Consider the following 23,363-nt stretch of genomic DNA (forward strand, 5'->3'; position numbering starts at 1 on the left):
GAAAATAATATTTTGAATATGAAATACCTTTGAGACTCCAAGCTAGGTGAGACCTCAAGTACCTCAGATTGGGAAAAGCCGGTGAGTTATACTCAGTTTCTAAGAAAATCGACAGAAAATAATGCAGAATTCAGGATCTAGCTTTTACTTTAACAAAATTAATAGATAAGTGTAAATTATTTAAATTATTCTTTTTTATAATAAAATACTGAATTTCCATCTTCATAACTGATAAAATTAATAAGCACATTAGACCTGTAGCCATTTGTTCCTTGTATTGATAGCAAATTCTTTTTTTTTTTTTTTTTTTTTTTTTTTTTTGGTTTTTCGAGACAGGGTTTCTCTGTATTGTTTTGGAGACTGTTCTGGAACTAGCTCTGTAGACCAGGCTGGCCTCGAACTCACAGAGATCCGCCTGCCTCTGCCTCCCGAGGAATGGGATTAAAGGCATGCGCCACCAACGCCCGGTTTGATAGCAAATTCTTAAGTTGCTATTTCCTTTTTTTAAACCAGTTTCTAATCACCTTTTCTATGTCAAAAATAGCTTTTGGCCTCCCACTTGATAAATCACAGTATAATTTAGTCATAGGAAAGTACTTTGACTATGTTGTGCTAAGTTAAAACAAAATCTATCTAACCCATCAACTTGCCTTTATACTTTTTTTTTTTTTAGAAAATCAACCTTAATTAATAATGGAAATAAAATACAGTTCTCTAAAACAATGTGTGTCTCTGTGATGAAGCTATGCAAATACTGATTATAAAAATACAAGTATCGAGTTTGTTCCTCTGGCTGCCACTTGCACCTTGGAAAGGCCTGCCTTATGTTACTAAATGTTCAATTAAGAGCCCTTCCTTCAAAAAGCTTTGGCCAAGTAATGCAAAAGTGGACTTGGATAAGTGAGTTATTCAGTTCTACTTCGTCTTTGTGAGATTACCATGTGACAGTAACATGCCTGGTCTTAAAGAACTATAAACCTTTCCTACAAAGAAATGGAGTTCTGATTTTTTGCCAACTTTTGGGTTGCCTCTTTTTCTCCTCCAGTTGTCCATCTCTCTTTAGTAAGTAATGTCTTCCCTGCAAATGCAATGGTAGAAAGTGTCTCTTTTAGTTTCCATGTGATACTTATGACTCACTATATACTTTACAATCCTTTTGTACATGTGATAAGCCTTGTTAGTTATCCTTAAGTATTGGATATAGTTCCTTGACTTTGTCATTGTATATCTTTCCCAACACTGTTTCAGATATCTGTATGTCATCTTGAATATTAACAGCAAATACACTGACTATACCTACTTGATAGCCTAAAATAAGCTGGGTAACTAATCATACTAACATAACCTGTATTCTCCAAGTATAAACTATCATGTGGTTGACCCGTGTACCCCAAGCACCAACCATTAATTAATGTGGTCCAGTTACTACCTAAGTAAGTATCTTTATATCTTAATATATTTTTAAATCATAAATATACAACATTATAAAATACAACAAGCTTTTAGCAAAGTTACTTAGTCTTCATTCTTATGTGTTACATTTCAATTTCTTCGGGAGTTTTGTGTGCTGGGAATTAAAAAACCAAGGGCCTTGTGCATGCATACTCTACCACTGAAACACATCCCCAATCTTTTTGCATTCACTATTATTTGACACCATTGAATAAATAATCCTCAGCAATTGTTATTCCCTGTGTATTTTCTCCATGTTATTTTCCTGATAACATGCTTCAAAATTACAACAGCTATTCCTCAGTTGTGCCTCAGAATTCTTCTATTTATCTACTCTGTGTCTACAGGCTACTAAACTTTACAGGGGATGGGGGCACAGCTTAAGGTTAGAAACCTGATTTGAAGATGTATACTGGGTTGGGAGATGTGGCTTATGTTTAGCATGCATGCAGGCCAGATTTGAAGCTCCCACACCTAAAAAGGGGGTAAATACAACACTGACTGCCCTTAAGTTGTTGCAAGCTTTCTAAAAGACATAGTGTTTGGAATATACGATAAATTCCATTTTAAAAAAAAGGTGTAAAATGCTTTGGTACACACTATTGAGTTGAAACTCAATGGAAAACGGAGCAGCTTTACACCTTTTTACAACGAAGTGATTTTCTTTTGAAATAAACCATTTTTTCAGAGAATGACTTATCAAAGGAGCTTAGAACACTAGAGTTTGGTCCGAGCTCAGTGTTACTTGAGTTGTAAGGCATTGTACCCTTTAAAAAAAAACTGAACAAAATTGTAATGATAACTTTGCTGAAAGAAAAATACAGCTACAAGTAGGTCAAAGCTAATGTCAAATATTGGAGTATTTGAAACTTGATATTTTGGGGGAAAATAACCCCAATAACAGGTTGCTATAAAAGAAAAGAAAAAAAGAAACTTTAAAAAAAGAAAAACCTTTTTAAAAAGTTAGCAATTCTCCCTCTTTTTCTGTACAAGCTGGATGCATACAAGAAGGTAATTTTGTTTACTGACTAAACATTACTCTGTCGCATGTGCACAGGAAATGGAAATGCCTGTGGTCTAGAATGAACACATATTGGGCCTCCAAATCCATTCTGCCCTTGTGTTTTGATCTTTTTTTTTTTTTATGAGACAGGTTTTCTTTGTATTGTTTTGGAGGCTGTCAATCCAGCCTGGCCTCGAACTCACAGAGATCCGCCTGCCTCTGCCTCCCGAGTGCTGGGATTAAAGGTGTGCGCCACCACTGTCCCGGCGTGTTTTGATCCTTTAATGTATGTTATTGAAATAGGAAAATCATGTGTTTCTGAAAGCAAAAGATAAACTTTAAATGTATTTAAGATGTTTATGAGATCCTTGTTGATGTTGTCTAGGTAGACTTCATTATGTTTTTTCTGTGTTAGAATACGGGTAAATTTTAATTTTGATATAATAGAGAAATTAATCTTTATATCAGGACTGGGATTTTTTGATATTTAGACAGTTGGATGCTTTATAAAGTTAAGGATTTTGTAGTGTATATTAAACAACATTGTACTCACAAAAATGTATTTGAAATTTGTTAATATTAAAAATTTTTTCCCAAGGAATTACTGTCATCCCTATTATTTCTAGAAGGTAAATTTCTGGAAAGGTCCTTACCCTAATTTGAAACCATAACAATTCCATGGTCTTCCTTCTCTCTAAGTTGAAGCAAATTGTAAAACATGTAGAAATAAGTAATGCCTTAATGACAAATTAATTTCACATTGTTACTAAATATACAGTATCACACAATTTGAATTGTTTATGCAGTCTCAGCTGGATACACAAAGAACTGTAAAAAAATCCCTGTGGGGTTTGGATATAGCTGAGTGGTGGAAGCATCTACCCACAATATACAAAGCACTGGGTTTGATTACTATTACTGAAACATAAATGAATACATTATAGTTCTCTGACAATAACTTGAGGTATGCACTGAGACTTAGTGATAGGTACAATAATCAAAGCATTGTTTTAATAGTATTCCTTAATGCTTTAATTACAAAAATAGTATTTTAACATTTACTAAGAGATAAGCTTATAGGATGAACAGATGAGATGTAGTCCCTGTTCTCAAATGTATTAGGAAAATATTTCCATTCACTTTTCTCATCCCTACTATTCCCCACTCGTAGGAATTAAGTGGAATTCAACAAATTGGTTTTCATACTGCCTATCTTCTTAAAATTTGTTCTCCAAAAGTTAAAAAGAATGAAATTCAATGTCAATAGATGATGTATATATCTGTGATAAGTTTCAGTTTAGTAAATTCTGTAGAACACTTTCTAACGCGTTTCTGTTAAGTGTTCTTTATTCTGTTAGACTTCTGTTTTAGCCTGTTCTTAACTCCCAGTCTTTTACAGAGGTCCTTTCTCATATGCTGTTCACTTGACTTTTTGGGTTTTTTGTTTGGGTTTGTTTGTTTATTTATTTGTTGTTTGTTTTGGCAGTACTAGGGACCCACTGTCCTTTTCCAACCCCTGAGAGTACCTGCACACACATCACACATTAACATATTTAAACCCACATACATACACATAAAAATTAAAAACATGTAAAGAAACTCTGTTGCTTGAAAATAGCTTTTAAAGTAAACAGGCCAAGATTTTGTTGGCATTTTTAGATTGGTAAAGTCTGTAAAAATGGCTCAGGGGTTAAAGAAATGATGGCTGGGCTTGGTGGTACACCTTCAATTCCAGCACTTGGGAGACAGAGACAGATGGGTCTCTATGAGTTAGAGACAAGCCTGGACTGACTGCTTTGTGAGTTCCAGTTCAGCCAAGGCCATATAGTAAGACCCTGTCTTTAAAAATAAAAAGGGGGCCGGGTGGTGGTGGCACATGCCTTTAATCCCAGCATTTGAGAGGCAGAGAAAGGACAATCTCTGTGAGTTCAAGGCCAGCCTGGTCTACAGAGCAAGTTCCAGGACAGACTCCAAAGCTACAGAGAAACCCTGTCTCCAAAAACAAAAACAAAACAAAACAAAAAACACCCTTTTAAAATCCTTTGAGTTAATGGGTAAGAGAAGGAGTGGAGTAATGGCTTCACAGTTAAAGGTACTTGCTGCTCTTGTAGAAGACCCAAATTCAGTTCCCAGAACCCGCATGCTGGATCACAATAGTACATAACTCTAGTTACAGGGAATCAACACCCTCTTCTGGCATCCATGTGTACCAGTCATGCTCATGGTGTACATACATACATGCAGGCAAATACTCCTACACCTAAAATAAAAAATAAATCCTAACATATTAAGAATACTGTCAGTATGTTTTGAGAAGTAGTCTCAACATGCAATCTAAGGTAGTCTCAAACCAAAATCCCTAATTTCCTACCTTAGCTTTTATGCTGCTGGAATCCCAACCGCAATACTTACTAAAGATCTTTTTCCCTATATCAGTGTAATTTTAATGAAAATGGTCTCCAAAGGCTCATATATTTGCATACTTAGTATCCAGCTCATAAACTGTTTGATATGTAGCCTTGTTGAAGGAGATGTGTTCCTTGTTGGAGATGTGTCACTGAGGGTGCACTTTGAAGTTTCAAAATGTACCCAGGCTCAGTGTCTCTCTGCCTGCCAGGCTCAGTGTCTCTCTGCCTGCCTGCCTGCCTGCCTGCAGATCAAGATGTAGCCCTCAGCTACCTCTGCAGCACAACACCTCCCATTTGTGGCATCACGCTCCCCACTGTGGTGATAATGGACTAACGCTCTGAAACTGTAACTCCAATCAAATGCTTGAAAAACAAATCAATCAAACAAATATGCCTCTCCACAGCAAGAGAACCCTGACTAAGACAAGATAGCTTGTTTTATTACCTACCAACAAAAGAGCAGGGCTGGAGAGGAGAGAAGTTTGCTTGATTTAACACAAATCACAAAAAGACAAATTGTAAGCCGGGCGTTGGTGGTGCACACCTTTAATCCCATTCCTCGGGAGGCAGAGGCAGGCGGATCTCTGTGAGTTCGAGGCCAGCCTTATCTACAGAGCGAGTTCCAGGACAACCTCCAAAACAATACAGAGAAACCCTGTCTCAAAAAAAAAAAAAGACAAATTGCAACTAATATTAACTAATATTCTAAAAATGGGGGTGGGAGAATATTAATTTGAAGAGTTACTTCTCTGTGGCAGCTACTCCAGGATTCTTTGCTGGATTTGAGTTAAGACCTACAAAGAGGCCCATAGTATCATGTGCATGATGCTTTAACATGGTTTGTGCTTGAACACAGAGGGGAGATAGGACCTGATGAAGAAATCTTATATGCACAGAAAGACAGGTTCATAAAGGCCCACAGAACTGTTGCACACAGTCCCGAGCTTTCTGCATGCATACCTATTTGCTGTCAGTCCAACTGTCTCCTTGTGAACATTGAGCTCTGTACTTACCTGTGAGGTCCCTGAATGTTACACCTGAAGGTGTCTGCAAGGCTTGAGATGGGTGTCAGAAACTCCTGTGTCTGAGTCACTGATGAAAGTATTATTTTAAATAGCTGGTTAGGCAGGAAACTTTCATGCGGGAACCAGGACCGTCCCTACTTTGCCTCAGTTATATGGGAAACATCCTTAATTGGATGTTGGGGGGGTGGGGGGAGGGAGGAGTGGGGGGGGGAACACTCATTTAAGAATAGATTTCACTGATACTGTGATGTCATGTGCAATTTTAGGCAGACCTATCCTAAGAAAGGACACCCCTGACATCCATGCTGACAAGGCTAGGGATACAGCTCATTGGAAAAGCAATTACTGAGCAAGCATGAAGCCCTGAGTTAACACTCTAGTACTAAAGCAACTAAATGTCATTAGACAACCTGGCAATGACAGTGAGGCCACTGTTTTCTTTTAGAACAACAGCTGATCAGACAAGGTTATCCTGTAGACTGCTGAAGGCAAAACAAAACAAAAAAACACAAAAAAACAAAAAAGCCCAGGTTATTTTTCTAAGCAATGCAAAAAAAATTTGTATCTGTTGTTAATAACTTGTAACCCAATAGTCTGGCAATAAAATAAAGGTCAGGTAGTGTGATGGGATAATACAAGTATTTACCTATGCAGAACAGATAACAAGGTATACAGAGAATTTTGGTAGAAGCCACGATTTATGTTCTACCAAAGGAAAAACAGTCTTGGAGTATATCTTGACATTTAAAATGGCATGATTTTTAAAATAATGCCCTCCAGCAGTGGAAATGTGAGTTTTTAAAGAGTAACTGGATTATGTCACAGTTGTGTACTATACCTTAACAGTCCTGTCATGTCTGTCACGCTGTCAAAAAATTAACTGAAAACATCTCAAAATTATGTGCTTATTATTCCTATTCACTCAGACAAAATAACTCATAATCCACCTCAGCCCCCTGTGTTCTGGGACTATAAGCATGGGCCACGACATCTAGTGAGATCTCTGTTTTGAAACTGAGGCTGGGGAGATGTGGGTAAAGCACTTGTTGTGCAAACCCGAGGGCCTGAGTTCGAATCCCCAGAACCAGGTGGGACTGACACAATTAGGACCTATCTATAAAAGGTCCAATCAGTCAGGAGACTTAGATCGTCTGTGAACAGGATGGTCTGCTGTGTAAATGAACTGACAGGATACACTCGCTTGTACAGTGTATGCAGACAGACGCATTCACAATGTGTTAGAACAATAATTACGTGAACGCTCATGAGCAGGAACCATGCTTATCTTTACATATCACGGTACCAGCTGAGTCTGGCCCAGATTAAGGGCCAAGCAATTCTGCTTCTACACGAAAATCCCTTTGTCCTTCACATGACACCATAGCACCTGGCTATGAACTCTTCATAAATTATAGCCCATGACTGGTTCTAAATTCACAGGTTTTAGCATCCCACGCCACATTTTCTGGTGACATTTTTTCAGTCTAGGGCATCCACAAATCCTAAAATCTAGTTGTCCTGTCTGTTACCAAGGTGCGTTACAAACTCGGCAGGACTCTAGCCCGGCTTCCGCCTTAAATGGTCACGTGAGCGGAGCTGGGCTGCTGCGCATGCGCGCACGTAGCCTGCCGCGGAGAGGCTGGAACTGCCGGGTCTCGGCCCCGGCCGGGTAGAACCCGACCCCAGGGCAGCACAGGACGGACTCCGAGGCGCTCGCCAGAGCTGCTCCGGTTCCAGGTCCGGTTGCCTAGGTGGCGGATCGTGGAGGTGGAGCCGCTGCGGGCGGGGGGCGGGGCGAGCCTCCCATTGGCCGCCTGGCTTCCGTGCGCTTGCGGCGTCCCTCCAGGTGCGAGCCGCTGGCCCCGCGTCCCCGGTGCGCCTTTTCCCAGGGAGGCGTTAACCTGACCTGGGCGAGCCACAGGGTCTAGAAGTTTTGGATCGACGATTGTAGTCTGTCGTTCGGTTGGTTGAAGATGTTAGCATTTCTTTTTGCCACTAAAGGAGTGTTGTTGAGGGAAAGTTAAACGACTTCGTTCATCTGAAATGTTGCGTTTTTTTTCTCCCCCAGGTGCTCGTAGCTTTATTTTCCATGACAGATCTTGACGACAATACATGCAAAAAATACATAAAGATGATTACTAATATCGTAGTATTGAGCCTGATCATTTGCATTTCCCTAGCATTCTGGATTATGTCAATGACCGCTAGCACCTATTATGGTAAGTAGAAGTTCTAGAAGCTTATGGGTGGAATTTAAAAGTAACACTTCCAAATCCAAAAAGTACGTCCTGTAAATGGTTAAGAATGATTTTGTGTACTACCACAAACTGAATGTGGTTTGCTACCTTGACGAAATAAACAATGTCTTTAGTATTTTATGTCCTTTCATAATATTAATTATTCCTGTTTCTGCCTCCCAGATGCTGGAATTCAGAGCATGATAGTTTTTAAGGATTATTTTGGTTTTTACAGTGCTGGGAATTGAATGTACAGTTTTGCATGTTCTGTGCAAGCGCGTCCAACTCTTTGTTGTTGTTCTCTTATTGGGGTTGTTTGTTTGTTTTTCATGTTTTGTTGTTTTTGAGACAAGGCTACAGCTTGTGACCCCAAACTCAACTATTTCTACCCCTGTCTCTACCTTCTTGAATTATATGGGCCAAAACATCCATGGAGATACAATTTCAAAACAGGGACTGAGGCAATGGCTGTGGGTAAAGCACTTGCTGTGCCAGCCTGAGGACCTGGCTTTAAATCCCCAGAGGCCACATGAAGCTGGGCACCGTAGTACCCAACTATAATTCCAGTGTTTGAGGAGAGGTCCCAGGAGCCCTTGGGCCAACTCAAAGTTATCCTCTGACTCCACACACATACACATTGCACACAACGCAGCACAAATAAACATGCACTGTACTTTTTTCTTTTCTTTTGAGAAATGCTATGTAAACCAGGCAGACCTGAAACTTAAAAGAGATCTGCCTGTTTCTGGCTCCCAGATGCTGGGATTCAGGGCATTCACTACAATGCCTGGCGCACGCACACACAAAATTTGTTTTGAAGCTGGCTTAGAACATGCCTATACAAACTTACTTTTTTTTTAAAGGCTAACTTATTTAAAGGCTTAATTATTAAGTTATTTATTTGTATGAGTGTTTACCTGCAAGTTATGTATGTGCACCAGAAGCTTGCCTAATATTTAAGGGGTCAGAAGAGAGCATTGGATCCCCTAGAACTAGAGTTACTGATGGATTGTCAGCCACCATGTGGGTTCTAGGAATCAAACCCGGGTCCTCTGTTAGAATAAGAGCTCTTAACCTTTGAGCCAGTTCTGCAGCCCATAAACTTTACATAGTCCTACAGAACTGGAGTAATAATGGTCAGGTCACAGCTCACAACTAAGGAACACCTGCAGGGAAAGAGAGGGTGTATGTCCTAGAAGTGGTTGTGTCTTGGTACTGAAGAAAAAGGGAGTCCTCTGTTAGCTACATGCAAATGATGCCTGAGACCCCTGGAATAAAAGTGAAAAGAGAGAGCAGGACAGTTTTGAGAAACACCACAATTTACCATTAGAGAGAAAGGACATAAAAGGAACCATTAGCAAATATAAAAATCAAGGGAGAGAAAAGTGATCTGAAGAGAATATTTTCAGCAAAAATGTATAAAATAGCCAGTTGTTTTTGGTTTTTTATGGGAATAAATGTTCAGTCAATAATAATTAAAATTATTAAATACCCCCCAAAATTGTTTATCTGATCTCAAAAAAAGTGTGTCTTAAGTGATCAACATTTCATGACATGGTCCTTTGCAGAGAGAGACATTCATAAAGATACACTGTGGAAGAGGTCTGGAGGGGAAGGAAATAAGAGCATGTTTATATAAATAAGTAGAACAATCCAGGGACCGGAGAGATGGCTCAGCGGTTGAGAGCACTGACTGCTCTTCCAGAGGACCAGGGTTCAGTTCCCAGCACCCACACAGCAGCTCATAACTGTCTGTAATTCCAGTTCCAGGGGACCCAACACCAATGCACATAAAATATTTTTAAAAAGAAAGAAAGTATAACAAGCTATGGTTTCTGAACTGGGCTCTTCCATTAGGTCCAAACACATAATGCAAATGAATGAAGCTATAGCGTCACTTTCCGGAATAAGGCTTTTCCTATGTTTTGTTGCTCAGTTGGCCCTCTTGGCTTTTTAACTTTCTATATCCTGGTTTTGGTGTTTCTCATTTGGCTTTTGAGATAGGGCTGCATTTGACATCGCCGTGACTAGCCTGGAATTCACAGTGTAGACCTTGCCTTGGACTTGTGGTCCTCCTGTCTGCCTCCTGAGTGATATAGGTCCGTTCCAGTACACTTAGCCACTTCCTCATTTTTTTTTTTTTACAGAAATGTGACTGTAGTTCCATGTTTTTCTTTGGGATAAAGAAATCCCTCAGCCATAGTGTCTATCAGAAGGTGACTGAGCATGGTGGGAACTCCATGACCTGTCTGAAGGAGATGACCCCCATTTCTTGGCCTTTAGTTAGTTCTGCAATGTGTGCCAGAGTATCTAGCTTAAACAAAATGAAGAATCAGAACTTTCACATCAAATCTTCTAACTTTTAATATTAACTCAAAAGATTTAAAGATACAAAGATACATATATCAACCACACTACAGGGCAGCCCAATGCCCAGGAGTATTTGGCTAACAAAATTAATTCCATGGTATTCTTGTGGACTTTTTATTTCATTTTGGCATTCTTTTGTCTCATTTTCTTCTGTTCATTTTGATTTTCATTTGTGTTTGTTTTTGCTTTTAGAGAGTGACAGAATATAATGAGAGATGGGAAGATCTAAGTCTGTTGTATAAAATTTTAAAAAATATTTCATCAGTATGTTTTTAGGAGACTAACCTATGCAGGCGTCACACTGTTTTCCATGTTTTAATTTCCCAGGTAACTTACAGCCCATTTCTCTGCCTCTATAACTTTTCAGGTAGCTTGCGGCCTGTTTCTCCTTGGCGTTGGCTATTCTCCATTGTCGTTCCTGTTATGATTGCCTGGAATGGCTTTAAAAAGAAAAGTCTAGATCACAGTGGGGCTTTAGGAGGTATGTTTTAATTTTGAATGTTTAAAATAATTATATCGTAAATATGTTATTTAATCTCGTGTTTTCTGAATTCAGACTATGATTGAGTTTATTTATTTTTTAAAACTTTCTGAAAGATAGGGTCTCACTATATAGACCTGGCTGGCTTGGAACTCACTATGTAGACCAGGCTGACCCTTAACTCACAGAGCTCTGCCTGCCTTTGCCTCCCTAGTATTGGGAATAAAGGCATTCGCCACCAGGGCTGGCTGTGACTGAGCTGACTGAATTTCAACATTGTGCGTGTTGGTGATTCAGCGGTGCCATTCTGTAGAATTGCAGAAACAAGATACCCATTCCACTTTGTAATCCATGTGAATAAGTGTACAGGATTGCCCTCTGTGGACCTTGACCTTGGCTCTTGTGTACTTGGTGTGGTGTCCTACTGGCAGAATTACTGGAACACTTCTTCTAGGTGTAAAGTGGAAGAGACAGAAGTAACTCTTGGAAATTGCTACCAGTGTTCACAAACAGCTTGGTTCAAACCTATTGTTCTAGGTGGCTTTTTAGAACTGAATTGGACCCAGGCTTTTATGTTATTCTTTCTTTTATTTATTTTTATTTGTTTTCTGAGACAGGGTTTCTCTGTGTAGCTTTGGAGCAGTCCTGGAATTCACTCTGTAGACCAGGCTGGCCTAGTACTCACAGAAATCCACCACCTGCCTTTGCTTCCTGAATGCTGGGATTAAAGGTGTGAACCACCTTTTTTTTAATTAATTAATTTTTAAAAATTGAGCACCTACTACTCTGTGCCACCGCTCCAGATTCAGAATAAAACTGACCAAGCACAACTCTTCAGTTCTCTTGGGTCATTTATTTTACCTTACTTTTTGTTTACTTCATTTTGTTTTTGAAATGTCATCTTAGCTGTATAGCTAAAACTGGTCTCAGGCATGGAATCTTCCTGCTTCAGTCTTCCAGGAACTTTTACTGTTTGGGACTGGGGACCATTAGATAGTAAGTAAATGAAATGTATGCAAACTTTTCAGACAGTGTTGAAGTTTATGAGGGAAAAATGAAAGTATAATAAAGCATGTATATTAGAAGATACAAGCCGGGCGTTGGTGGTGCACGCCTTTTAATCCCACCACTCGGGAGGCAGAGGCAGGCGGATCTACAGAGCGAGTTCCAGGACAGCCTCCAAAATAATACAGAGAAACCCTGTCCCGAAAAACCAGGAAAAAAAAAGGAAGGTACAGGGCAATTGTCCCCCCCAGATATGGTCCCATGGTTTTCTCTAAGAAGGCAATCTGGAGCTATGACCCAGAGAAGCCAGCAATGGGAATGGTGAGAAGCATTTCTGGGCTGACAGAGTAACAAGTGCATTAGCGCTGACACGTGGGTCCAATTGTTCAAGTAAGAAGATAGCTCAGTCAGGCAAGTGGTAATAAGGACAGGGAAAGTAGTGAGAGAGAAAGCCGGGGAAACTGGCTAAGAGCTAAGCAGGTCCATCCAGGCTGGTGTCCTCCAGTAAGGGTTTTGTGTCAAAGCAGGGGGATTTCTAGCCCCAGATTGGAAAACCTACATGGTGTACGTAGAAAAGAGACCATTCATAGCCACCAAGCATTCCCCAAGGCATGAAGTCCCCTAAATACTTCCCATAGGATGAAGACTATTCATGCTCGCCTCTCTTGAGGTCACCTACCCAGCCTTCAGAATGCTACCGGTCACCAGCCCCTCTTGCACCATCAACACTCTGTCCCCTCTGAGTGTGACGTTCTGTAAACTAGGGTAGACCCTCAGAGAGGTAAGATAGTGTGGTTGGTCAAAGAACAAGCGTTAGAAGCAGGCAAGATCCACTTGAGTAAAGACTGTGCCTGCTCCCTGTCGCCCCTGAGGGTTTCCAGTGTCTGACCTGGAGGATAGACCACAAAATTAATGGAACAGAAACACCAGGAAAACTCACTGGCCTGGTACCTTCTTAAGGCCATGAGAAGAGCCCTAGCATGTGCTATCATGGTGCTAGGTGTTTTTGTTATTGTTGTTTTATATTCCTCCTCCCCTCTCCCCCCCCCCCCAGGGCTGGCCTTGAACTCACGGTAAAGCCTCAGCTTCTCCAGTGCTGAGATTCCAGGCTTGAGCTACCATACTTGAATTATTTTAAGGCTTATTTTTATTATTGTTAACTATGTGTAGATAGGGGTGTGTGTGTGTGTCTGTCTGTCTGTCCGTCCGTCCGTCCGTCCGTCTCCATGTGGGTATGTGCACCTGACTGCAGGTGCTTGCTGAGGCCAAGGGTGTAGAGGCATTGGATCGCCAACCTGGAGTTACAGATGGTTGTGAGATGCCTGGTGTGGGAGCTGGGGACTGAGCTTTTGTCCTCTGGAGAGCAGGAGAGCAGCGCTTTACTTCTGAACCATCTCTCCAGAACCTGAACTTTGTGTTTTCATCTTCTGTTTATTTTGAGGCAGAGCCTCACATAGCTGAAGCGGGTCTTAATAAACTCTACAGAGTTGAGAATAGTTTGAGGTCTTCTGCTTCTACCTCGCAGTGCTGGGATACAAGTATATGCCATCATGCCTGTGTATGTGATGCTGGGACCCAAAACCAGGGCTTTGCCCATTTTTTTTGTTTATTTCTTTACCATCGTGGTGGAAAGCATGGCAGCATGCAGGCAGACATGGAGCTGGAGAGGTAGTGAGAGTGCTACATCTGGATCCACAGGCAGCAGGAAGAGACAGTGATATACTGGCCAGGTTTGCCCATCCCTAGTGACATACTTTCTCCAGCAAAGCCACACCTCCTAACAGGGCTATTCCCTTTGGGCCTGTGGGCGCCATTTTATTCAAACTACCACACTTTCTCATGTGCCCTTGCCTTGGTGTTTACTATCTTTGACTTACAGGAAGAAGGGTCAATGCCTTGAAATTCTTTCCTCTCCATCTATTTATTTGTTTATTTATCTATTGGTGGAGAGGGTAATGAGTGCACACGTGTGGAGTTGATAGGACAACCTTTGGGAGTCAGCTCTCCTCCATCAAGCATGCTGGTCCCCAGGGCTCAAGCCCAGATTATCAGGTGACTTCACCACTGAACCATCTCACCAGCCCTCAAGGACTTGAAAAGTCTCCCTGGGGTACCCCATCCGGTCTGGCACGCCACTGCTGGGCATCATTCTCAACTCTGGGGGAGGAGGCACTCTCCTCTCCTGGCCATGGTGGAATTTTGAAGCTCTGAACTGTTGTTCACCTGAGAATTCTGATGAATTATGACTGACCAGCACCACTCAAAATGAGTTACCAGAGATACCCAGCACAGAACAGATCCCAGAGAAAGATCCCAAAGTCTTGTCTTCCAGGGAAGAAGAAAAGGAGACAGGAGCTCTGGAGGTTTGGGGAAGGAAAGCAAAGGAAAAGAACCTGAAAACCAAAGGGAAAGATGACAAAGATGGAAAGAAACATGTCAGTGTTGTCCAGCCAGGGCATCAAATGGCCAAAGCTAGCACTGGAGACTAAGAAAAAAAATCCAGCATAATTGGGGATCTTAACAAATTGCTGGGAGGAGAATTCAACATGCTTAGAATTACCAAAGCGGTATATACGTATCCTGCCACTATCTGTCAAAGAGTCACCTCAACTAACAAAGCTTTGTCATACAGTAACAAATTGCAATCCCTCCATCCATCCCCTACCCCTAGCAGAGCTGGACTTTCTAGTAAATCTCATGATGCTGGCTCTCAGTGGAAAGTTGCTGACCAGTTTACTCGATGACATTGGGGATGCTTGATCTGTGGCATAATAAACCAAAAGAAATGCCTTCAGTGGTGTGTAGGCTAGATTCCCACCCCCTCTTCAGTACCTACATTTTAATCATATAACGACCCTGGAAAAGGACATAAAATCCTGCTGAAACTCAGTACAGTCAGCATCAAAGAGAACAAACTCACACAACTTTCTGAAACTGGTGACTTATGTAACCTCATTGCAAACCTGGATATAGCTCACAATCAAAATGAACATCTTCTGAAGGAGATTGGAAACCACACACAGATAAACAACCTTGACTCAGCACAGCAACCTTCCAGATACCATAAGAAACTGGTCCAGTTTACATCCCCTTGGCCTGAGACCCAGTAGAGTGTCAGCAATCCCCAGGTCATGAGCACATGGAGTGGCTTGAGAACAATAACATCTCCTCTCTATCAGAGGAGACAATGTGGAGAATGTGATGATGCTTCCTGTGGTTGTCATTGCTAGGGTGAGATTACTGGATAAAGTGTACTATTTAACAGTGTCTACCACAGGACAAAATCCAGTCTGACTCTTGGGGCCGGATCTGATTATCTTTGTGTTTGTGGGTATTGAGACCTTTCCTAGAATAAATATATTTTCTAAACTTTGGGGAAACGGGAACATGGTGAAAGGGTTTTTTGTTTTGTTTGGTTGTTGTTGTTGTTGTCCTTTTCTCATTTCTGAAAGTTGCAGATCCACAAAATTTTAACAGAAAAATACGGCAAATAAACTGCATGAAAAGACACATTCTATGTATGCTCTATGTCTTCCCTGTATCATTAACTGCAGTAAGTACTTTAAGGACTTCTCCCTGGTACAATGAGATGAGTGTGTAGTGTGTATGTATGTCTGAAGGCTATTTAACAGTGTCTACAGTTTTGTAGGCCTTGACCTACCTCTTCACTGTATCATTAACTGCAGTAAGTGCTTTAAGGACTTTGCCCTGATACAGTGAGATGAGTGTGTAGTGTGTATGTATGTCTGAAGGCTATTTAACAGTGTCTACAGTTTTGTAGGCCTTGACCTACCTTGTGCATCCTTCTCTTCTGGGGTATCGGTGTCTTCACACTATGCTGTGTTGCTGCAGAACTAAATGCACTTTCCCCATATGTGGGGCAGTAGTCTCCAGCAATTTAGTTCTGAGCTGTGGCCTTTGGCCCCATTCTTCCCTTGCTGGTGGGTGGTAGTACAGTTCTGGGAAATTGACACATTTTGTACACTTCATTGTGGAAGTAATGTAGGATATACATATCCTATTTGATGATACTTTCTTTCGCTTTACTGCCTTTAGGAATAGCAAAATGGTGAATGTGTGCCCTTGATGTAGTACTCTTATTTTTCCTAATGCTGGTCTAAGTCAGTTTAATTATTGAGGAGACCTACAGAGCAAGTATACCCTAGAAACCATCCTGAAACATACTTCTCATATGTGAATAACTACATATGATTGTAATTATGTATTGCTGCTTAGTTTTTTGTTTTGTTGCTATATATTATGTTGGGTAATTTGTTCTAAACAACATTTTTTAAATTAAAACTATAATATCAAGATAAAAATTTGGACTTTTAGCCGGGCGTTGGTGGCGCACGCCTTTAATCCCAGCACTCGGGAGTCAGAGGCAGGCGGATCTCTGTGAGTTCGAGACCAGCCTGAATTACCAAGCGAGTTCCAGGACAGCCTCCAAAGCCACAGAGAAACCCTGTCTCGAAAAACCAAAAAAAAAAAAAAAAATTTGGACTTTTGCTCTTCCTGGCACTCAGATTCAAGACAGGTAAAAATCTGTTCATGATTGGCATATTTGTAAGGAGCAACTAAAAAATGAAGAAAGGCAAAGACAAAAGTGAGGTACAGAACTAAACAGAGAATTTTCAATAGAGGAATCTAAAATGGCTGAGAGACACTTGAGAAAGTGCTCAACATCCTTAGCCATCAGGGAAATGGAAATCAAAACAACTCTGAGATACCATCTTACTCCTGTCAGAATGGCTAAAATCAAAAACACCAACAACAGTTTATTCTGGAGAGGATGTGAAGAAAGGGGAACACTTCTCCATTGCTGATGGGAGTGCAAACTTGTACAGCCACTTTGGAAATCAGTATGGCGGTTTCTCCAGAAATGGGAACCAGTCTACCTCAAGATCCAGCAATTCCAAAGAATGCACATTCTTACAATAAGACATCTGTTCTACTATGTTCATAGCAGCATTAGTTGTAATAGCCAGAACCTGGAAGCAGCTTAGATGCCCCTCAACCGAAGAATGGATACACAGAATGTGGTACATTTACACAATGGAATACTACTCTGAAAAAAAAATGCAATCTTTAAATTCACAGACAAATGGATGGAACTAGAAGAAACCATCCTAAGCGAGGTAACCCAGTCACAGAAAGACAAGCATGGTATGTACTCATATATGGATATTTGATATAGAGCAAAGGATTACCAGCCTACAATCCACACCTCCAGAGAAGCTAGGAAACAAGAAGGACCGTAAGAGAGACATACATGGTCCCCCAGTGAAGCAGAAAGGAACAAGAGCCCCTGAAAGAATTGGGAGCATGTGGGAACGGAGGTAGGAGGAAGAGGAGTGAGAACATGAAGGATCAGGAAGATTGAGTGGGGAAAGGAATAGAGGAGAGCAAGAAAAGATACAAATAAATAGAGAGAGCCACTATAGGTTTAAAAAGAAATCTGGCACTAGGGAATTGTACAGAGATCCACAAGGATGACCCCAACTAGGAACCTAAGCAATAGTGGAGAGGCTGCCTTAAATTCCTTCCCCTATAATGAGAATGATGACTACCTTAAATGCCATCGTAGAGCCTTCATCCAGTAGCTGATGGAAGCAGAAGCAGAGATCCACTGCTAAGCACTGAGCCAAACTCCTGGAATCCAGTTTCAGAGAGGGAGGAGTAATAAGCAAAGGGGTCAAGACCATGCTGGGAAAACCCACAGAAACAGCTGACCTGAGCAAGTGGGACCTCATGGACCCTAGTCTGACAGCTGAGGAACCAACATAGGACCAAACCAGGACCCCTGAACGTAGATGTCAGCTAAGAGCACTGGGCAGTCTGTGGGTCTCTGGCAGTGGAACCAGTGCATTAACGGACTTTGGGAGGCCATTTCCCATGGATTGATACTCTCTTAGCCTAGATACACAGGGGAGGGCCTAGACTCTGCCCCAAATGACTTGACAGATTTTGATGATCCCTCATGGAAGGCCTCACCCTCCCTGGGGAGTGAGTGGGGGATGGGATGATGGGAGGGAGAGGGAACTGGGATTGATATGTAAAATAAGATTGTTTCTACAGGGCTGGAGAGATGGCTCAGAGGTTAAGAGCACTGACTGCTCTTCCAGAGGTCCTGAGTTCAATTCCCAGCAACCACATGGTAGCTCACAACCATCTACAATTCAATCTGGTGTATATGTAATAAGTAAATAAATCTTAAAAAAAAGAATACTAAAAAAAAGACTGTTTCTAATTTAAATAATGTTTATTAAAAAAAGACATAAAACCCCAGAATGCTTAAATGTGTTGGAAAACTATTGTAGATGTTCATTGCATCTTACCAAGTAGTAACCCTCTTCTTTTCATTCTGTGGTATCTTTCTGTTACTTTTTGTTTATAAAAAGAATTGTTGCAATTCTACCTAGAACTTGTGTGGGGGTGTGGTTTTTCGTTTTAAGTAAATCTCATAGCCAAATATATTTCTATATTAAGATTATGGAACTTAAATTTAAGACGCAATGGCCAATACCTTTCCTTGAGAATATATAAAAAAAATTTTAAAACATCTTTGGATCCCTTCCATTTGCTCTTGATAGCGTTCTTTGATGTCATTATTGCTTTCCTTAATGAAATCAAAAGTGAAAGTGAAATGTCTTTACCTGTTGTCAGATACCCAGTATTTAGTATCATAAACTTTCCAAGAACAAGGCTTCAGTCCACCCTGAGGGCTTGTGTAGCAACTGTCACAGTATACTGTGGGAGGGAAAGCTCCTGAGTCCTCTCTGTTCCTTGGATAATGACTGTCACAAAATAAGTATTTAGGAAGGAAGCGTACATTGACTTAAAAAGCTTGGCTCTTGCTAGGCAGTGGCGGTGCACACCTTTAATTCTAGTATTCAGGAGGCAGAGACAGGTGGATCTCTGTGAATTTGAGGCCAGCCTGGTCTACAGAGGGAGTGCCAAGGCTGTTACACAGAGAAACCCTGTCTAAAACAAACAATCTGGTTTTTTTTTTTTTTTTTTTTTGGTTTTTACGAGGCAGGGTTTCTCTGTATTGTTTTGGAGGATGTCTGTGCACAGTTCGGGGCACTCAGGATATTGTGATATTGGTAACAGTACATGCAGTGGATTCAAGTGTTTCCTCAGAACTTCCATGTCTCATCATGGAAGCTAGATAACAAAGACGGATGTGATCCCATCAGAGCCCTGCCTATCAGGAGGTGCTATGAGGAAAAGACAAGGGTGTGGGCAGGGTGAGGCGCCAGCAAAGGCCAGAGACAGCATAACCATCCCTGCAAGTGTGGTCTTACCCACTGCCGTCACTGCGTTCAGCTCTAGCTTGTCTTCCTGAAGTAGAAGCCTCACATTTCAATTGATGAGAGCCCAGAAAAGAAGCTAAATGTTATCCTTTGCCGTAGAGATTAACTAGCACTTTATTAATCATCTAAAATGTGAAACTAACCAGGTGTACAGGAACATAAAACTTATGTTCACGCATGCCCTGTTCTTGTAGTTAGTCCATGGGAAAAGTCACATTATCATTAGAAGCTGTTTTGATGAGCACAAACTCTGAGAAACCATATAAGTCTACAGGTCAGAGAGTCCCCTCCTTTGGGCAGGGCTCAGCAAGTAGGACACCCTCCCTAGGACAACAGTGGTAATATCGGTGTCACCAGTGAGGAGATGCTGGAGGCCACACATCACCCCTGTGGCACATGGGCCGCAAGGGTATGCAACCCCAGACAGTTCATCCTGAGCATTGAGCTCTCAGGGTACGGGCATCTTCTCCAAACGTGCTTGCTTGCTGGTTTGCATGAGATCTTATGTTGCACAGACTGGCCTCAAGCTCCTAGGTCCCAGACATCCTACTGCCTCAGTCTTCTGGACGCTGGGAGTGTAGGCACGGGTTTTGTATGCATCCTTGAAATCAGTCACCATCTGAAAACTGAAGGGCTGCCCAAAATCAGAGGGAAGTATGAAAATCCAAAATCACAGTGATAAAAGTTCTTGCAAGACTTGAAAATTTTATCTTCTTTTGACTTTACATGTTAAAGGAAAATCCCAAGATATAAGGGAGGGAATACAAAAGATAGAAATTTGCAAAACAGATTTACCCTCTGTTCTAACTGCTGTATAATGTTTATGATCTAATGATAAAACACTTCACGTCTTCAGAGTATAAAAAGTTTGCTTTAAAATGATCTTATATCATTGTCTGAAAGGAGATCAACATGTGGTTGAAATGGCCTTCAGTTTGCTGCTTGGTAGTAACTGAGTTGGAATCACGAAAATGTGTTAGAAATGTATGTCAGATTTTGATTTGAAAGTAAGTGAAAAGATCCACTTTTTTCCAAAACATCATTTCTGGATTAAGTCTAATTCTGTGCATCTGTATGTTTCTTCCAGGGCTGGTGGTTGGATTTATCTTAACCATTGCAAATTTCAGCTTTTTTACCTCTTTGCTGATGTTTTTCCTTTCATCTTCTAAACTCACTAAATGGAAAGGAGAAGTGAAGAAGCGTCTAGATTCAGAGTATAAGGAAGGTAAAACTCATTGCCTCTGACATCTCTTCATCCTTGTGAGCTTTTGATCAGAACAGGTTGGGCTGGAAGAACAGGTGAATCTTATTGAGGATTACTTCGGGGTTTTAAAGTTTGTTTTGTTTTGTTTAGATTTATTTATTATGTATACACCAGATCATTACAGATGAGTGTGAGGCACCGTGTTGTTACTGGAATTGAACTCAGGACCTCTGTAAGAGCAGCCAGTGCTCTTAATCTCTGAGCCATCTTTCCAGCCTCCCTGAGGATTACTTTTGTAGCTTAATTCAATTCCTTATTTCTTTTGCACAGTAACAAGTAACTGCAGGTTTGTTTTGGGAGTTTTTTGTTTGTTTTGTTTTGTTTTGAGTTTTTTTTTCTTTTGGTTTTTTGTTTTGGCTTTTCAAGACAGGATTTCTCTGTGTGTCTCTGACTGTCTCTGATTTTGTAGATCGGGCTGGCCTCCAACTTACAGAGATCCATAAATACAGATTTTTAGTGCAAGTCTGCTATTATTTTTTCTGGTTTTGCCAATAATGGTATAGAATGTGGATAAAGACACCTTGCCACTTTTTTTGTTGTTGTTGTTTTTCGAGACAGGGTTTCTCTGTATTGTTTTGGAGGCTGTCCTGGAACTCGCTCTGTAGACCAGGCTGGCCTCGAACTCACAGAGATCCGCCTGCCTCTGCCTCCCGAGTGCTGGGATTAAAGGCGTGCGCCACCAATGCCCGGCGACACTTTTTTTTTTTAACTACTATACTTTTCTGAAACTTAAAAATATATGGACCTCTAACTGAATGTTGTTTTTTCTCTCTATGTCTGCTTACCTCTCTCCAGGAGGCCAGAGGAATTGGGTTCAGGTGTTCTGTAATGGGGCCGTGCCCACGGAGCTGGCCCTGCTGTACATGATAGAAAATGGCCCCGGGGAAATGCCCATAGACTTTGCCAAGCAGCCCACTGCTTCCTGGATGTGTTTGTCACTCTTAGCTGCACTGGCCTGCTCTGCTGGTGATACCTGGGCTTCTGAGGTTGGCCCGGTACTGAGCAAAAGCTCACCTCGGCTAATAACAACCTGGGAGAAAGTTCCAGTCGGTGAGTGTGTGTGTGTGTGTGTGTGTGTGTGTGAGAGAGAGAGAGAGAGAGAGAGAGAGAGAGAGAGAGAGAGAGAGAGAGAGAGAGAGAGAGAGAGAGAGAGAGAGGAGAGATGAGGAATGGTCAACTGTGGGGTGACAGTGGGGACTCGTTAGATACAGCGGTTTCTGGCATGGTAGTCTAGAGTAGGTGACTAGAGACAGCTTAGGACATTTAACCTTTTTAAAAGCCAGGAAAGAAAGCTGGGCATTGGTGGCACATGCCTTTAATCCCAGCACTCAGGATGCAGAGGCAGGCAGATCTCTGTGAGTTCGAGGCCAGCCTGGTCTCCAGAGAGTTCCAGGACAGCCTCCAAAACAATACAGAGAAACCCTGTCTCGAAAAACCAAAAAGAAAAAAAAAAGATAGAAAAATGGCATTTGCAATGCTTTTACCATAAAGAATGAGGAATATTTGAGGAGATAGCTGCAGGCCCCATGAGCTAAATATTAAACAGTGTTTGCTTGTATTTATGTGTGTGTGTAACTTTCACTGATCAGGTTTTTTGATTTTTGTCTCTTGGGGGCAGAGGTGGATTCTGGGGATTGAACCTGGGATCTCATGCATGCCTGGCAAGCACTCTATATCACAAGGTATAGCTCCAGCCCCCATGTATTAGGTGGTTGGTTTTTTGCTTTTTGATTGTTTGTTTGTTTAAGAGAGAGCACTCTCTTCTTTAAGTTCATTTTAATTAGCAAGGACCAGTCTGGGGTTTTGTGTTGTTTTGCCTTCCTTGGTGCCCCTTATCTGTTGGGTACTAACCTGACTATCTGGTATCCTTTTCTCCCTCAGGGACCAACGGAGGAGTCACAGTGGTGGGACTCACCTCCAGTCTCCTCGGTGGTACCTTTGTGGGCCTGGCCTACTTCCTCACACAGTTGGTGTTCGTGAGTGACTTAGACATCTCCGCTCCGCAGTGGCCCATTATTGCCTTTGGAGGTCTGGCTGGCTTACTAGGGTCAATTGTGGACTCATACTTAGGGGCAACCATGCAGTTTTCTGGTAAGACAGCATCTTATTGTTAAGTTTTATTGTTTTGTTTGTTTGTTTGTTATTTGTTATTTGTTTTTTCGAGACAGGGTTTTTCTGTGTAACAGCCCTAGCTGTCCTGGAACTAGGTCTTTAAAGCAGGTGTCCTTGAGCTCACAGAGATCTGCTAGTGTCTGCTTCCCATGTGCTGGGATTAAAGGTGTATACCACACCACAGCCCAGCCTCATTTTTGTTTTCTTTTGATGTTTGTTTGTTTTAGAGATGGAAAAGAATTATGAAAAACTTTAACACTTTAAAAACTTGGAAAAAATGTATCATTGAAACCAGCCCAAAGGCTGGAAGTGACAGGGGAAACCTCCATAATTTTGGTTTCCATATTCTTTTATTTTATTTGTTTATTATGTATACTGTTATCTGCATGCATGCTTCCATGCCAGAAGAGGCCACTAGATATCATTACAGATGGTTGTGAGCCACCATGTGGTTGCTGCTAGTTGAACACAGGACCTCTGGAAGAGCAGTCAGTGCTCTTAACCTCTGAGCCATCCCTCCAGCCCCCAGGTTTCCTTATTCTTTTGTGTTAAACTAATTCATAGAGGTTTCTAAATTCTGAGGAACATTGATTACAGTGCAGGAAACAGGCTTTGGTTTTGAGCTGTCATCTAGTCTAGGAAAACAGGACTCTTGGGTGAGATCATTTTAATGTACCTCCTTTCATTTGT

The 23,363-nt window shown here is 41.4% G+C and overlaps 1 protein-coding gene and 1 long non-coding RNA gene across 8 annotated transcripts in view; one reads left to right on the forward strand and one right to left on the reverse strand.

Annotated features, from left to right (window-relative positions):
• Positions 1-23,363, forward strand: part of LOC101830095 (transmembrane protein 19) — a 39,391-nt gene that overhangs the window by 11,283 nt on the left and 4,745 nt on the right. For 3 of the 7 annotated variants that reach the window (XM_040754854.1, XM_040754852.1, XM_040754858.1), the window contains 5 exons: positions 7,957-8,107; positions 10,863-10,976; positions 20,385-20,522; positions 21,357-21,611; positions 22,443-22,652. In XM_040754854.1, coding sequence (XP_040610788.1) covers positions 7,957-8,107; positions 10,863-10,976; positions 20,385-20,522; positions 21,357-21,611; positions 22,443-22,652 — 868 coding nt within the window. Of the gene's footprint in view, positions 1-7,469; positions 7,864-7,956; positions 8,108-10,862; positions 10,977-20,384; positions 20,523-21,356; positions 21,612-22,442; positions 22,653-23,363 lie in introns of those variants that run through there. The other 4 variants (XM_040754855.1, XM_040754859.1, XM_040754856.1 and 1 more) reach the window with 4 other exon arrangements.
• Positions 27-7,079, reverse strand: LOC121143281. The gene is made up of 3 exons (XR_005880484.1): positions 6,727-7,079; positions 5,877-5,955; positions 27-99 (listed from the first exon to the last, which is right to left on the reverse strand). It is a non-coding gene; the product is annotated as an uncharacterized LOC121143281 (long non-coding RNA).

Source organism: Mesocricetus auratus, unplaced genomic scaffold, assembly GCF_017639785.1.
Source record: "Mesocricetus auratus isolate SY011 unplaced genomic scaffold, BCM_Maur_2.0 Super-Scaffold_100011, whole genome shotgun sequence".
Taxonomy (NCBI): domain Eukaryota; kingdom Metazoa; phylum Chordata; class Mammalia; order Rodentia; family Cricetidae; genus Mesocricetus; species Mesocricetus auratus.